The 17,733-nt window shown below is 40.2% G+C and overlaps 1 protein-coding gene across 5 annotated transcripts in view; it reads left to right on the top strand.

Annotated features, from left to right (window-relative positions):
• The window catches only part of ALPK1 (alpha kinase 1), a 123,929-nt gene extending 114,912 nt beyond the window's left edge, over nucleotides 1-9,017 (top strand). For 4 of the 5 annotated variants that reach the window (XM_027543820.1, XM_027543818.1, XM_027543821.1 and 1 more), the window contains 4 exons: nucleotides 1,261-1,414; nucleotides 5,813-5,975; nucleotides 6,506-6,692; nucleotides 8,018-9,017. In XM_027543820.1, coding sequence (XP_027399621.1) covers nucleotides 1,261-1,414; nucleotides 5,813-5,975; nucleotides 6,506-6,692; nucleotides 8,018-8,217 — 704 coding nt within the window. In that variant the 3' untranslated portion in view covers nucleotides 8,218-9,017. The remainder of the gene's footprint in view (nucleotides 1-1,260; nucleotides 1,415-5,812; nucleotides 5,976-6,505; nucleotides 6,693-8,017) is intronic. The other variant, XR_003511439.1, reaches the window with a different exon arrangement.
• Nucleotides 9,018-17,733: the final 8,716 nt, after the last annotated feature.

Genomic DNA, 17,733 nt, shown 5'->3' with positions numbered 1-17,733 from the left:
ATTTTTTTTGTATAAATGTTAAGAACTTCCGCCTCAAAGTATTTCAGTGTTTTACCTGCCACCTTGAAGTCAGACTAAAAGATCAAGTTGTGGCCCAAAGAAGCAAAATGTTCTAATAATAGGGTTTCCCTGCTTACTGTGAGTTTATGCAGTTTCAAAGGCACATTTCTGAGAGTTAGGTAGCGGCTTCATTGTTTTGTCTGTGTGCCATTTTATGGGTGAAAAAGCACATGGGAGGGAGCAAGCCCCAAAGTTGAAGAAACTGGACAAGTTGTGCATCCTCTCCTCTCTTCTTCCCTTCACTCACGCCCTTTCTACATGTGTACATGCAGCTCACCTTCATTTCCTTCCCCAGCTTCTTGGAGTCACCCAGCCCTGAGCATCATCTCTCCACAGCCTCAGTCGTCTCCTTCCTCCCCACCCCAAACCTGCAGGCTTATCTCGCTTTAAGTATTCTCTTCTCCTGAGTCTCCTGTTCATTTATTCATTGCCACAACCTAGTCACTGGAGATCCTTGTTCACTTTATTTTAACTTGGGTCTCAAAATGTTACATTTCTTCCTTAGGGTTCATGTTGGTCTTCCCCCTCAAAGAGATCCTTTCTTGCTTGCGCTGGTCTTCCTTTCTTTAAGGTGAAAACAACCCTTATTTTTTCCTCTTTATCTTTTTCTTTTTCAGCTGAGTTTTCATCTTTGTACAGTATCTACATTTTCTCAGTAATTCCTGGAGTTTCACAACTTAAAATATGTAAGAGAAAATCAGGTTGGACTTTCATATGTAATCTAGGATCCCTGGAGTGGCCAGGAACTTTTGGAGTAAAATTATTCAACTTATTTCTACCTATGTGATCTCACATAGGTAGCAGCCTCTTTTATTTGAGATTCCCAGATAATCAGAAGAAGATGGAGTCACATGTCACTTGTTCTAAGATGGTCTCTGGGCTTTTGCTGTTTGAAAAGCCCTTTTATTTTTCATAACTTCCATACTGAAGCTCTGGCCTTAATACCTTGCCATCACAAACAAGAGATTTTGTGAATCAAAGGCAATTTTCATTGTAATTTCTCAAACTTTGCCTTTTTATTGTACTCCACTAACTTTTTAGTAATAGTCATAGAACAGGATAAAATTTGAGAAAATGTATTAAAAAGTTGAATATTTCAAATGAACACAGATTGGTACCTGTGTTACAATTCATCTTATCCGTGAATTGCAAGATCTTTTTGAAAAATAAGGTCAGTATTCATCTTATCTTTTATTCAAGGTGCTCTTTTGTTAAAATATTCCAAGAAATCTGAACTGTGGACAGCCCAAGAAACTGTTGTATATTTGGGGGACTACCTACATGTGACAAAGAAAGGCAGACAAAGAAATGCATTTTGGGTACATCATCTTCATCAAGAAGAAACTCTGGGCAGGTATTGCTTGAAAACATATATAATAATGTATAATGGCTTGATTTGTCCCCTCTGTTAAGTAATTGTTTATGAGACTATAAACGAGCTGGAAAAAGTGGCTAAATGTTTTTTAATTCAGGTCCTTTTCCTCTTCCTCATTAGCTAATTAATAACAGTTACCATAGATGGTTGGATGGCATCACCGATTCAACAGACATGAACTTGGGCAAACTCCAGGAGATGATGAGGGACAGGGAGGCCTAGTGTGCTGTAGTCCATGGGGTCACAAAGAATCGGGCATGACTTAGCGACTGAGCAACAACCACCATAGATAGAGAATCCACATTATGTCAGCCATTGGGCTGGATGTTTTATATACATGATTTTAAACCCCTTGGAGAACATTAACCCCATGGTACAGATAAGAAAAATAGAGTTTCTTGACATATGACAAGTCAGAGACTCTTGAACACTCTCATTGAAAATGCTGGCATAAAAGGCTAGTTAAACCATGCAAGCCACACTTCCGAGTAAATGAGTGAGCCTGGAAGAAAAGGCATAAAACTCCTCTGAGGCCAATAATGAAACATATTCAGGGATAAAAGTTAATGCTGAATCCTTAAGACACTTCTCTGTAGAAGTTTTGGGCAGGGGTGAGATGAGGGAGCCACTACTGACAAAAGTTACACATGAAAGGGGATGAGTGGAGAGACCACTGATACAAAGCATTGACTCAGGAATGGCTATATCCTCAAAAACAAAAACAAAGGTTAACATAAATGCCATGTCACTGAAGCAAATAACCTAGAAAGATTTTTTGCTTGGCCTTAATTCTTGATGGGATTGGAATGAAAACTGACCTTTTCCAGTCCTGTGGCCACTGCTGAGTTTTCCAAATTTGCTGACATATTGAGTGCAGCACTTTCACAGCATCATCTTTCAGGATTTGAAATAGCTCAACTGGAATTCCATCACCTCCTCTAGCTTTGTTCGTAGTGATGCTTTCTAAGGCCCATTTGACTTCACATTCCAGGATGTCTGGCTCTAGGTGAGTGATCACTGGACATGGAACAACAGACTGGTTCCAAATAGGAAAAGGAGTACATCAATGCTGTATACTGTCACCCTGCTTATTTAACTTATATGCAGAGTACATCATGAGAAACGCTGGACTGGAAGAAGCACAAGCTGGAATCGAGATTGCCGGGAGAAATATCAATAACCTCAGATATGCAGATGACACCACCCTTATGGCAGAAAGTGAAGAGGAACTAAAAAGCCTCTTGATGAAAGTGAAAGTGGAGAGTGAAAAAGTTGGCTTAAAGCTCAACATTCAGAAAACTAAGATCATGGCATCTGGTCCCATCACTTCATGGGAAATAGATGGGGAAACAGTGGAAACAGTGTCAGACTTTATCTTTTTGGGCTCCAAAATCACTACAGATGGTGACTGCAGCCATGAAATTGAAAGACGCTTACTCCTTGGAAGAAAAGTTATGACCAACCTAGATAGCATATTCAAAAGCAGAGACATTACTTTGCCAACAAAGGTCTGTCTAGTCAAGACTGTGGTTTTTTCCAGTGGTCATGTATGGATGTGAGAGTTGGACTGTGGAGAAAGCTGAGTGCTGAAGAATTGATGCTTTTGAACTGTGGTGTTGGAAAAGACTCTTGAGAGTCCCTTGGACTGCAAGGAGATCCAGCCAATCCATTCTAAAGATCAGCCCTGGGTGTTCTTTGGAAGGACTGATGCTAAAGCTGAAACTGCAGTACTTTGGCCACCTCATGAGAAGAGGAAAAGACTCATTGGAAAAGACTCTGATGCTGGGAGGGATTAGGGGCAGGAGGAGAAGGGGAGGGCAGAGGATGAGATGGCTGGATGGCATTATTGACTCGATGGACATGAGTTTGAGTGAACTCCAGGAGATCGTGATGGACAGGGAGGCCTGGTGTGCTGCAGTTCATGGGGTCGCAAAGAGTTGGGCACGACTGAGCAACTGAACTGAATTGAACTGAATTCTTGATGACAACTTTAAGCAAAAACTCACCTGCAAATTAGTGATCACAGGTGGTCCTCGTTTGGTATAAGGCCTAATTTTATACCATATGTATATTTTAAAGAACCTATGGAGCAAAATTTTTAAAGTAGACCTTGCTCTTTTCCCAAATCCAAAAATTTTAAGAAATAAATAGGAAGAGAAAAAAAGAGAGAAATCGGGAAATTCTTAAATAATAGAAATAATTGAAAAGGATGTTGATAATAATAACAATAGTAAACATGTGAATTTCATGTGCTAGGCCCCTGTTTTAAGTCCTTTATATACTAACTTAATCCTCACAAAACCCAATGAGGTAGGTGTTATTGTTATCCTCATCTTACAGATGAGGGAGCTGAGACACAGAGATGTTAAGAAACCTCCCCAAGTTCGCACATCAAAGTGGTGGAGACAGGTGATACAGGTATAATTGTGTCCCCCCCTACTCCAAATTCAAGTTGAAGTTGTAACCCTAAGTAACTGAGACTGTGATCTTATTTGGAAATGAAGTCACTACAGATGTAATTAATTAAGATGAGATCAAGCTGGAGTAGGGTAGGCCCAGAATCCACTACAACTGGTAACCTTATAAAAGAGAGGAAATTTGGAGATAGACACACACAGGGAGGATGCATGTGAAAATTGTAGCTATGTGGCCACCAAGCAGGAACCGTCTGGAAAAGCTGACAGTCTGGAAAAGCTCCTTCTCTTGCGTCTTCAGAGGGAGCATGACTCTGCTGACACCTTGACTTTGGACTTGTAGACTCTAGAACTATGAGGAATCAATTTCTGTTGCTTAAGCCACCCAGTTTGGGCACTTTGTTACAGCAGTCTTAAGCAACTAACACACCAGGATACGTGATAGGAGAATCTGAGATGGGATATAAAAGAGAGAAGAAGAGACATGGAAGATGGAGCAAGAGGGTCTAACATACATCTGATCAGAAAAAGATAACACAGCAAATAGGAAAGAATTATTATTTTAATAAATCATTTCTGATAGTTTTCCAAAATTGCCCAAATATATTAATCTTCAAATACAGGAATCACAGTGAATCCTGGATAGTATAAAAAGTGTTGTACATATATTAGGTGATGATTGAAAGCAAGTATTTGTAGAGATGAAGTAATCACAAAAGGAAGGGGGAAAAAGGCTTCTGATTGATCTGTTGACCTGTATAACGTCATGTTGTAGGCAGTGAAAGATCTGGTTCCAGAGTCCATGTGTTTTCCAGTATCCTGGCTGGCTTTCTTGACTTAGCCACATCTGGTGAACTGCTACAACAAGTGGACACTTTCTCATATAAGGAGAAAATAAATCGGTATCACCACTGGGTCGATGTATTCACCAGGGTTCTCCAGAAACACAAAACCAATAAGATGTATATGTTTGTGTGTGTGTGTGTGTGTGTGTGTGTGTGTGTGTGTGTGTTTGCTGTGCTGTACTTAGTCACTCAGTTGTGTGCAACTCTTTGTAACTCCATAGACTAGAGCCAGGCTCCTCTGTCCATGGGGATTCTCCAGGCAAGAATACTGGAGTGGGTTGCCATACCCTCCTCCAGAGGATCTTCCCAACCCAGGGATTAAACCTAGGTCTCCCACATTTCAGGCAATTTCTTTACCATCTGAGCCACCAGGGAAGCCCAAGAATACTGGAGTGGGTAACCTATCCCTTCTCCAGAGGATCTTCACCACCCAGGAATCAAACTGGGGTCTACCGCATTGCAGAAGGATTCTTTACCAGCTGAGCTACCAGGGAAGCCCATATGTGTGTGTGCGTGTGTGTGTGTGCATACAGAGATTTATTATTAGGAGTTGACTCACATAATTATGGATGCTTTCAAGTTTCAGCATCTACTGTTGACTGGATATTCAGGAGAGCTGACGATATATATAGTTCCAGCCCAAAGACCAGGGGGATTGAGACCCAGGAGGAGATGATGTTTCAGTTTAAGTCCAAAAGCAGGAAAAGACCAGTGTCCTGGGTCAGAGGCAGTCAGCAAGAAAAATTCTCTTTCACTTGAAATAAGCTCAGCCTTCTGTTCCATTTGGCCCTTCAGCTGATTGGCTGAGGCTCACGCAGTCTAGGGAGGGCAATCTTCTTTACTCAGTCTATTGATGTAAATGTTAGACTCATCCAAAACACCCTCGCAGAAACACTGTGAATAGTGTTTGACCAAATATTTGGGCACCCCATGGTCAAATCGAGATGGCACATAAACTTAGTAATTTATGTTATTAAGTTTATGTTATCAACAGCTAGTATGAATTGTGTTCCATTGTTCAGGTGGCTCTTACAAAATTATCTGAGTCATGAGATAAGATAATATTAACTAAGATAGATCACTTTGCATTTCTTGCTGTGGCTTTTTTGCATTCACAGATATGTTGGGAAAGAATATAAGGAGCAAAAGGGGCTCTGGCACCACTTCACTGATGTGGAGAGGCAGATGACCGCACAGCACTACGTGACAGAATTTAACAAGAGACTTTACGAGCAGAAGATTCACACCCAGATATTCTACATACCGTCCTCAGTATTGCTGGTAAAGTGAAAGAAATCAGGGGGATGATTAAACAGGTCTAGAAATATATATGGGGGCTTCCCAGATGGCAGAATGGTAAAGAATCCACCTGCCAACGCAGGAGACTTGGTTTCGATTCCTGGGTCGGGAAGATCCCCTGGAGAAGGAAATGGCAAACCACTCCAGTATTCTTGCCTGGAGAATCCCATGGACAGAGGAGTCTGGTGGGCTGAAGTCCATGGGGTCGCAAAAGAGTTGGACATGACTTAGTGACAGAACAACAGTGCTCCTAAGTGGCAAAGCCTGAGTTCAAAGGCTGAGATCTACTGACCTCAAAGTGAGATCTGCTGCTGCTGCTAAGTCACTTCAGTCGTGTCCAACTCTGTGTGACCCCATAGACAGCAGCCCACCAGGCTCCCCCATCCCTGGGATTCTCCAGGCAAGAACATTGGAGTGGGTTGCCATTTCCTTCTCCAATAAAGTGAGATCTACTGACCTCAAAACCCACGGCTTTCACCATTGTTATACTGTCTCCTGTTCCTATTTTTCAGATTTTAGAAGGCAAGACAATAAAAGGATGTGTCAGTGTGGAACCTTACATGCTAGGGGAATTTGTAAAATTATCAAATAACACAAAAGTGGTGAAAACAGAATACAAAGCCACAGAATACGGCTTGGCGTATGGCCACTTTTCTTATGAATTTTCCAATCATAGAGATGTTGTGGTTGATTTACAAGGTATGTGAAACTGGGAATTATTTTTTGCTTTAGTATTATTTATATGTTAATGTGAGGTTTTATAACTAGCTTTGCTAGTCATTATTTAATAGGTTGTTTAGTGCACAGGCTACTATTTGAAATTAATCAGTCTTGCTGTATATAGCAAATGATGGATGGGAAATATTTCTAAAGCTTCTACAACTGTCTAAGGGCGTCAGATAATCAGTGAGAAGATCTGGCTCACATTTTGTTGGGCTTAATTCTAGAGCAAATCCATAACAGTTTTCTTTTTTAATTTTACTCAGGTGGATTTGGGTGATGCAGGTTTCTGAGGATTGTGTGTTTGAGTATGTCACAGTCTTCTCACACTTTCTTTGCTCTAGCCCTTTACCTTCACTATAGGTGTGATGTTGGGTTTCATAACTGGGATCATTATGGAACAGCAAGCTGTATACCCAAATCTAGCTTCCTTTAAAATCTGCATTAATATGTAAATTTTGTTTCAATTTGGTATTTTATCTAACAGAATTATTAGCCATCATTCTGTACTTTATTTAAATGATAAATGAATTTTGTTATGATTATTTCTAATAATAATCCTCCAAGATTTTTCTATCCCCCATCCACTGCATTTATCATCACTCTGTATTATGTATTTTGCTTACTTATATCATTTATTGATCTTCACAAGAACGTGACACCGAGTACAGAGATTTTTTTACTAACTTGTTCACAAAACACAATAGTGTTTTGTACAATGTGTACACTCAATAAATATTTGTTAAATGAACAGAGGAGTGCATGAATTGATGAGTAAGGCATTAAAGAAACTTCTGAATCATGAAAGAAAAATATTCAATGTGATTTAATAATTGCACTAAGTGCATGCTATTGCTAATTCCTTGAAAATTGGTTGTCTGGGCATGTCATATTTGACAAATTTAATTACCCAATATTCAGTTCTTCTTAGACCAGGAATTGGAATATGCCACACCAGATCCCTTAGCAGAAATTTATTAATCATCAACCATAGGGCTTCCCTTGTGGCTCAGCTGGTGAAGAATCCACCTGCAGTGCGGGAGACCTGGGTTCAGTCCCTGAGTTGGGAAGATCCCCTGGAGAAGGGAAAGGCTACCCACTTCAGTATTCTGGCCTGGAGAATTCCATGAACTGTATAGCCCATGGGGTCACAAAGTGTTGGACATGACTGAGCGACTTTCACATGATAGCATGACCAAGTTACCAAATGTCCATTTCACTGTATGTATATTATATTTTTTCTGAAACACTTTGCTGAAATTTATAGAGGATTTAATCCTTAGACATATTTATTTCTTTTTTAGGTTGGGTGACTGGGAATGGAAAAGGGCTCATCTACCTCACAGATCCCCAGATTCACTCTGTTGATCAGAAAGATGTCACTACCAATTTTGGAAAGAAAGGAATTTTCTACTTCTTTAATAACCAGCATGTGGAATGTAATGAAATATGCCATCGTCTTTCTTTGACAAGACCTTCGATTGAGAAACCAAACAATTCATAGACTGTCTGGAGTGGTAATGACCACTCAGTGCTGCTCACCAATGATGGCTCTCCTCTCCTTCCAGACACAAATTACAGCACAGCCTGGTCCTTGGGTTCAGGTGGGGCCATGGGACTGGTTCTAGCCAATAATTTTTGAGAGGAATTGAAGAGTATCTTCTTCAGGCTGATATTTAATTACCAGTGCAACACTCTACAAAGTCTCCCTCTGCACAATTGCCAAGAATACATCAGAAGTCCCACAGTGAGAAGAACACAGGAAAGAGCTCCAGTTGACCCACGATGAACACGAAGCACATATCAGAAATAAGCTTTTCTAGCTGAAGCCATCGAGATTTGGGGACTTTAGTAATTATCCATCAAGACTGATACTTTTAGCATTTTTCTTATTGATTTAGGAATTCTTTATAGATATATATTAAAGAATTCAGGGGCTTCCCTGGTAGCTCAGCGGTTAAAGCGTCTGCCTAGAATGCGGGAGACATTAAAGAATCAGGCCTTTGTGGTATGCATTCCAATTTTTTGTCTTTTGACTTTGTAAGAAACTTTTTTTTCCATGCAGAATTTGGTTTATACAGGTGAATTCATCAGTCTTTTATGGTTTCTAGGTTATATGTCATCCATAGAGCTTCACTACTCTGAATTTTGTTGTTGTTTTTTCTCTTTTTTTAATATTTATTTGTTTTTAATTGATCAATAATTGCTTTATAATATTGGGTTGATTTCTGTCATACATAAATATGAATTAACCATGCTGCTGCTGCTGCTAAGTCGCTTCAAATCGTGTCTGACTCTGTGCGACCCCATAGATGGCAGCCCACCAGGCTCCCCCGTCCCTGGAATTCTCCAAGCAAGAATACTGGAGTGGGTTGCCATTTCCTTCTCCAATGCATGAAAGTGAAAAGTGGAAGTGAAGTCGCTCAGTCGTGTCCGACCCTCAGTGACCCCATGGACTGCAGCCCACCAGGCTCCTCAGTCCATGGGATTTTCCAGGCGAGAGTACTGGAATGGGGTGCCATTTCCTTCTTCAGAATTAACCATAGGTGTTCATATGTCCCCTCTCTCTTGAGTCTCCCTCCCACCTCCCGCCATTTCCACCCTGTCTAGGTTATTACAGAGCCCCAGTTTGAGTTCTGTGAGTCATACGGCAAATTCCCATTGCTACCTATTCACGTATGTTAGTATATGTGCATCCAGGCTACTCGCTCCATTTTTCTCACCTTCTCCATCTTCTCCCCCGACTCTTGTCCATAAGTCTGTTCTCCATGTCTGGGATTTTGTTGTTTTTAACCCTTCATATTTTCTTCTAGTACATTTACACTTGCAGGAGGTGTGAGGGAGATGGCCACCACAGTCCGCCCTTGGCCCACACAGATGTGCTGCTTCACACAGGTTTGGAGAGCAGTGCTTCCATGATCTTGCTGAAGTTTACAAAAGAGATGGATGAGATACTCCCTCACTATACTTAATCTTTGGGGTTGCGCCTAGTACACACTCTCTCCTTCCTCCACTATTCATTCTCAACTTGTCTTATCTATTACCTCAACAAATCTTAGTGCCTTATGTAGTGATGTAACTCAGACCCACGTGCATGAACATCTTGAGTTCTGAATTCTAGGTAGGTGCACCTTTCTCAGTTTGAGGTTCCTGCACATGTCTGTTTACAACTGCAGCTAGCGCTGCTGAGAGCCACTGGGTTCTCTTGCTGTGAACACAGCTGACAGGAGCCTCCAGTCTGCCTCACTGGACCGACCACTGTGTACCCTCAGCCAGTGCCTGAGTGAGAGATGGGTGCCAGGCTCAGAATGCTTCTGCCAGGTGATGCGCAAAACCTTCCCATTGGCCAGACCAAAACTCTCTCAGAGCTCTGCTGTAATCTCTGCTGTGCCTTCTCCTCTGCTTGCCCTCTCCTCGCACAATGCCAGATCTACATCGTGGTCTCCCTGCATACTCCTGTTCTCGCTCACTTACCCTTTACAGTCATTTCTCTCAATAAATATCTTGTATGTTTTATATTCCTTCTCGGCATTTGCTTCTTGAAAAACCCAAACTTAACTAAACTTTATTAAAGAAAATTTAAAAATTTTATCCTATTAACAAAATAAAGGGGGAAATTTGTAATTTCAAAGATGCAGAAAAGATTAATAATGTTGAAAATTAATTTATGGTTTAAAAAAAGCTCTTTGCAAATTAGATGCAAATTAGACATAAAGAAAAACTTCCTGAATCTGAAAAAAGGTATTTTAACTTTTCTTTTGAACAGCAATATCATAATTAATAGTGAAACACTTAAAAGTTTTCATCTGAGAAAGGGAGCAAGCAAATGCGCCTACTATCCCAACCCTATCCACATCTGGAAAAATTACACACACATATATATAGTCTCTGCCCCTGATTCCTGGCACAGAGCTCTTAAATCCCTTGGAATTTACTGATAGGCTGGTCTCTTGTTATAATGAGGTGACTCTATACCTCTATAATAAATCAATAATAAAATAACATTTTGGGGACAATTCGGGATTTTTTAGTTTGTGTTGAGTATTAAATAAAAGTTAATGAAGTGATGTATTTTAAAAATACAAAAGCCAAAGAGAAGTGGAGAAATGAAAGAAGCTTGGCTCTTTCTTGATAATGTTGAAGCAAGGAGAAGGGTATATAAGAATTCATTACACTAATCTTTCCCCTTTTATATATATTTTTAAATCTCCTCAAAAATTTTTTAAAATGTGAGATCATATAAAGGAAAAAATATCAAGAAAAATCCAATATATGTTGGACTGAGTAATTCCACTTCTACAAACCTCTAATGAGGAAATAAACAGAAATGTGAACAAATGTTTATATACAAGTGAGTCTATCATAACTTTGCTTATGATAGTAAAAAAGAAACAACTTTTCAACAGCAGAGAAATAGTTTTATATATTTAATTTATCCATATGACTATTATTCATTTGTTTAAATTGTATATTTAAAAAAATATTTAATTACATACAAATTTTGAAGTAAAAAAGCAATCTCTAAAACAGCATTATAGTATTGATTATAATTTCAGTACATATATGTATGTAAACAGAAAAAACAATATATGTATAACACATGGAAATCTTCACTGTGTTTTTCCCTGGCTAGTGAATTTGTGGTAGGGAATTTTATTTTCTTCTCATCTATTTTTTCCAAGCTTTCTGCAATAAGCATGTATTACTTATTACCAAAAAATAGTATTTAATGAGAAATTCAAATGATTCTCTTTTTCAATAGAAAATCCACATTATCCGACGATCACACAGTGCTTTCTCCTTTAGCCCAATGCTACTCCCAGTCTTGTGATACGCTCTTTCGGAACACCTAGCTGCTTAGCGTGTCAGTTTGTAATCCACCCTGCCTCCTTCCACCGCAGCACAAAGACGCTTCGTGACTTGATAAGTGTTTTCATGCTTTTCTTATACCGACGGGGACAATAACCCCCCCTATATCTTCTCATCCTTGAACACTCACCTCAACCAACACCTCCTTCAGAAAATCCTCCCTGATATCCATCATCCTCATTCCCTCCCTTTCCACCAGCTCGGTGACTAACCCCCCTGTGACCGCCGCAAATAGCTATACGACTATCACTGCGCAGGCTCAGTTATCATGGAAGCTAATACACTCTTGTGTCATATCACCTACACTATAGGTAAATTGTAATTATCTGTTATATTATTTATGTTTTGCTACATGACAAATTACCCCAAAACGTAGAGGCTAACAACCACATTTATCTACCATCTCAAAGTTACTCAAGATGAAAAATTGGCGAGTGGCCCTGCTGAGTAGTGCTGACTCAAAATCCCTCCTGAGGCTGCTGTCACCTCAAAGTGTGACTGGGACTAGACGGTCTGCTCCCAGGCTCTCTCCTGTGACTCTTGGCAAGAAGCCTCTTCCTTGATGGCCGTTGGCCAGAGGCCTTATCTTCACCACATGGGCCTGTCCATATGACAACATGGCAGCTGGCTTAAGCCAGAGCAAAAAGTCCAAGAGTGAGAGAAGCAGAAGTCACAGTCTTTTATAACCCAGCTTCAGAAGCGACAGACCATCACTTTCATATTCTATTAGTCACACAGACGAGCCCTGGTACCGTGTGGGAGGAGGTCAAAGGGCATGACCAGCCAGGGGCAGGAGTCGCTTGGAGGCCAGTTCGAAGGTGACTCTGTCTGTCTCACTGGCCTAAACTGAGTCTTGGGCCCCTTTGTATCCCCACCGCACACTTGGGTATTATAGAGCCTGCTTAACAGTTGATAGTTCATTTTTATTTAAATAAGTGAGTAAATGAATGAGACATCACTGGCAATTCTATGTATTTTCTATGCTCAATAAGTGCTTACTAGATAACTACCTCTTACTAGAATAAGGCAAGAGGCAATACTAATCAATGTCTTAATTACAGAAGAAAAGAACGTCTGAGCTCTCCAGCCTTCAGAAGGCTATTCTCCAATAAGGCGAGTTGTAGGTAGGTAAGTCGATGGACAGAAGGATGGGGAAAGTTGGAAGGAAAGAAAGGCACAATTCTTTCCAATCCTACCTCTCTGTTTATAAGGAAAATTATTTAGCTTCATTCTGTTTACCTTTTTCTAACTTCTTTCCCCCATTCTTTAATTTCTCATAGCAAAGTCGATATTAGGAAATTTTCAAGTAATTTTTAGAAAATTTCCATTATAATTTTTCTAAATCAAACTAAATAATTTTCATTATACTCTCCTGTGTATAAAGTTGTGAAATGACAATATTTTAAAAGCTGAGTTTGAGGAGTTGAGTTCAATGTAAGGAGACTTAATTTCTGTCCCTTCAGACATCAAAAATGTCAGACTTTTAATACTGTCTTTCAGCACTGCTATTGTTTTGAAGATGATGCTTGTTCTGTGCAGTTTGGATATACAGATGTCCTCTGCCTGAACAGTTCAGTAGAAACTAGGTGTAAAGTGTAAGAAGCCAGAGAGAGTGAGAGAGAAAAAAAAAATAAATCTCTTTATTATGGTGCATAAACCTTCAGTGTGAGGGAGCTTTGCAGCTGCACAAGGAGAAAAATGCATTCAAAACTATAATGCCAGTGTGAATAATCCTTTCTCGAATGCTGCTTGCAGACTGCCTCAGCTTTGTCAGGTGAACTTGAACCAAGCCATCGGACTGGCCCCATTCCTATTGCACACCCTGTCTATCACCCCAGGGCATTCACCGTCTTGACTGTTGTTTAAAGAGAACAAGCAATCCATCATTGAACCAGGGAGTCACTTTCTCATAGAAAAGTAAAATCAGCATGTGACACTACTCAGCCCTAGTGTTTTGCAGATTAAAATGATACATGGCGACTCACGTGTTCCTAGGAAGATTAAGTCAGTTATCTTGTTCCGCTGCCCAGACAAAAGAATTCCCCTCAAGCAGTGAGTGGAAGCTTTACAGAAACGAAAAAGTTGGGCTCAATTGTACAGTGGTAAAACAAAATTTAGCAAGAAGATAGAAACAAGAATGTTACTTCACATGTAGGCAACCTCCCTGCAAAAGATGGTACAAAGAAGAATCCATCCTGAACAGGGGAGCTATTAAATCTTTGTACAAGCCTCTGCTGTTTGAGGTGCCAATTTTATTACCAGAAATAGATACACAATTTATTGTCTGACTGCCTTAGCAATTGATTTAAATACAGAGAAATAAATGAGCAGCCGCTGGCCCTGGGGCAGTTAGCTTCCTAAGAGTAGGTTACAATCCTGTAGCTACAGTATCCAGTTATTAACAGTGTTTTTCCATTGTGTGATCTACACAGTGATAAAATTTTTACTGAATCTCACACAGAAGTGAGTTCACAATGGAAGGCTGGGATTGCAGCCTTTGGTTCACCACGCTAAGGCCAGTATTTATTGTATTACAGAAAGCAGATTTTTAAATATTTGAATCTATAACGGTTATATTTGTTTTTAAAAGTAATTTTCAAAAGGAAGAAAACTAGAGTAAGTATCAAACTGTCTGAGATTAAGTAAGTACATTAATTAAAGTCATCATAAGAAAAATTCATTTCTCTCTAATTAAATTTATTAACTTAAAATAATATTAAAGTTTAGTTTGTGTTCTGCCATTTAGGCCTTACACTGAAAATGACACATGAGAAAGAATTCTGTTTATTTTTAGGTCCTCATGAATTTTGGGCAACACTGTTGTTAGAAATGTCTGTTTTGACATTTTGCCTATACTTAGCCACACCAGATTTTCTTAAATGGTACAGACCATTTTCCTAGTCAAAAGGGTTTCAAATCAAAGAATGCCCTGTTTTGTAACTTTTAACTAGATTTTCAAACATTACTTACTTAGTAACCATCTATATGTTCTATACATGTTCTGCAAGAACAGATGATCCTGCTAGAGAATATATGTTTTCTCCGCCAAAGACAAACACCCGATTTAACCTTCTTTTCCTACACAAATCACCAAAGAGGAGAGGGACTATTTAAACACTTTTGTTAGACATTTGACATGGTCTTTTCCAAATAACAGAAGGACCCACAGAGCCTGGCTTTGAAGGGCCATGTTCCCAACGTGTTTTCAATAGGGAACATTCTCTCCGGGCTGAGCACCTGGATCGTGGGCAGCATTCCCTTGGGCTGGACAGCAGTCACTGAGGCACCTGCAGCAAAGAGGACGGGATACGAGGGACGGAGCCTCTGGCCAGCTGTATCCTTCCCCAGCCTTCAGGGCATGTCAGTGCAGGAGCCAGGCCAGGCCAGACTAGCACACAGGCAGGCTTTGCCCCTTCGCCCCACTGTGGACGAGTCAGCAAGATCCTTCAGTGGGTGTAGATAAAGGTTAAATGCAATGGAGCCCGGGGCCGTTGAAACATGCCTTGTACAAGGACTCAAAGCCATAAATTGTACTGACAGAGGCAATTTAAATTATCAACGTCCTAGGACTTTCAGACAAGCACCAAAGAAGATGATCTGAGATTGAGCTGGATATTAGTGAGAGCTCCACAGTGCAGCATGACCTCGACAACCTACCGCAAAGAGACACGAGCTCATCCCCTCCTGCCTCTTCTTGCCACTCCATCCTGGCAGCTCATCCTTTGCCTTGTCTGAGCTGAGCAAGGACACTCACTCGACAAGCAAAAATTATTCCTAAGTATCTTGAGACAACATAGTCACATATGAAGTCGAATTAAATTTGGCATCTCTAAAACTCTGCGTTGCTAGGTATCAGCTCTTATTACATTTAACTCTCGGTTACCAGAGGGAAGGGAAAAATGCAAGCAATCAAAAAGAAGCCTATTGTTTTAGACCCTTTCTATACAGGCCAGTAACATGCTGCTATTGTTGTCAAGTGGCTAACATAGCAACTGATGACTGGGAAATTGAGAGCTTCAAATCGCCCCATATGTCAAGAGATGCCAGATTTTTGTCAGTAACTTAAAAATTAAAAGATTGAGATGAACTAAGTGCTTTGGTCACTTGATATATGTCAGCTGTTTTACTCCCTTGGTGATTTTTGAAAATGTGCCCAAAATGCCTTGCTCAGAACACCTACCAGAATATATCTCAAATGCCAAAATGGTGAATTGAAAAAAGTATTCAAGAAAATTTAATGTTTTATAAATTTTAAAAATCAATCCAGTCATCAAGAAAATATTTTCTTCAGGAAGCATTTTATAGTTTGGTACAGCTTACTCAGGCAATTGCTAAAAGAGAGAAGAGACTCTGCCCACTGGTTTGTGTATTTATTGTAGTGTTTTCCATTGGCAAGACTAATTATGTATTTCATCCTACTAAAAGTCGATATTCCCTTTTGCCTCTGTAAAATAATGCTAGAGTTATTTTCTTTTTCAGACACTTAACAACATCATGCTCCTTATGAAAATAACTAAGACTCAGAGAGCCACAGACACCTAAGTCTAAATTCAAAAGTATGACCTTTCAGGAAATACACCCACTTTTTTTGGAGAAATCTGTTTAAAAATCCAGACTCTGAATAGCTGCTTCTCAGTTGAAAAGGTCACTTTAAGTGCACTGTTCACAATATCAAGTAGAAATGACCCTTGTCATCACTCTCAGCATGTGGGGCAGAAGAAACAAATGAAAAGACACACCCAGAAGATGGTTTCTAGAACAGGCCCCTTGGATAAGAGATGAGCCCCTGCGACTGTGGGCCACATGGGCGCCCAGGGCATTGTTCCCACTGTGTGTGTGAGGGCGCAGGGTGGCTTCAGGATAACAGGGCTGCAGAGAACGGCAGCAGCTCAGCTGGCCCACCATCCCGAAGTGACGAGAGCATTGCCTAAAGTTTCCTGGCTAAGCACACTCCCTCAGTAACATGTTTCAGATTTTGATGTTGCATTTTTGTGACTATAAAGTCCTTCCTATGCACATATTATAGGGAATAAATCAAGAAAAATGTTTTCAGTATACGATGTCCACACAGTTTCTTCGCCCGCTGTTTAGCTGTTGTTGGGAAAGACTTCACTAAGCGGGTTGTGCTCTGTCCTCGAATAGTAAACAGAGTTAAGTTATAGAGCCAGCTCCTTGCTTGCCAGGGAGGTTGGAAAGAGCATCCTGTCTTCACTTTTCTTCGCATGTTACCAAGTCTCCTGCACCCTCTCCTCTTTCTCCCTTCCTACCTCTCTAAAACCAAAACATGAAAATTAAAAATCAAGAACTTCTGGTATTGAACTGATGCATGGGGCTACACACATCTTCTGGTCTTTCTACTTCTGGGAAATAACTTTTAAACACCAGCTGGTGGTCAGATGGTCACTTCTAATTCTACCTGCAGTCACTCCCATTATGTCTCCTTGAAGGGAAGCATAAAATAATAGGTATATACCCCGGCTCTGCCACTTACTAGAAGAACCCTTTGAGTTCCCTTATGTGAAGGGCTTCCCTGGTGGCTCAGAGGGTAAAGAATCTGCCTGCAATGCAGGAGACTTGGGTTTGATCCCTGGGTCAGGAAGATCCCCTGGAGAAGGAAATGGCAACCCACGCCAGTACTCTTGCCTGGAAAATGCTATGGACAGAGAAATGGGTGAAAAAAGAGACACCTTGGAGTGTGAAGAGGATTGGAGGTTACACATGTGAAGGACTTAGTCCAGTGGCTGGCATATTTTGGTGTTCAGTAAAGGGTAGAATTGTGTGATCATTATTATCTAAACTCTTTTCCCTTTGCAGTCCTGCTGATTTCATTTTCCCAGCCCCACTTTCACTAACTTTAGTGGCCAAGACCCCTTAGCTACATGTCATCCTGGATTCTCCCCAGACTCAAGGAATAGTCTTGCTTTTAAGAAGTCATTTCTTTTTCAATTTTTTTTTTAATTGAATAGAGTTGATTTCCATCGTTGTGTTAGTTTCCGGTGTACAGCAAAGTGATTCCGTACTTTCTTTTCCATTATGGTTTATTACAGGTCATTGAATATAGTTCCCTGTGCTATATAGTAGGACCTTGTTGTTTAGCTGTATGAGGTGCAAGAATGCATATTCATTAATCCCAAACTCCTAATTTATCCTC

Source organism: Bos indicus x Bos taurus, chromosome 6 (assembly GCF_003369695.1).
Source record: "Bos indicus x Bos taurus breed Angus x Brahman F1 hybrid chromosome 6, Bos_hybrid_MaternalHap_v2.0, whole genome shotgun sequence".
Lineage (NCBI taxonomy): Eukaryota > Metazoa > Chordata > Mammalia > Artiodactyla > Bovidae > Bos > Bos indicus x Bos taurus.
This window is presented reverse-complemented; position numbering and strand designations above follow the sequence as displayed.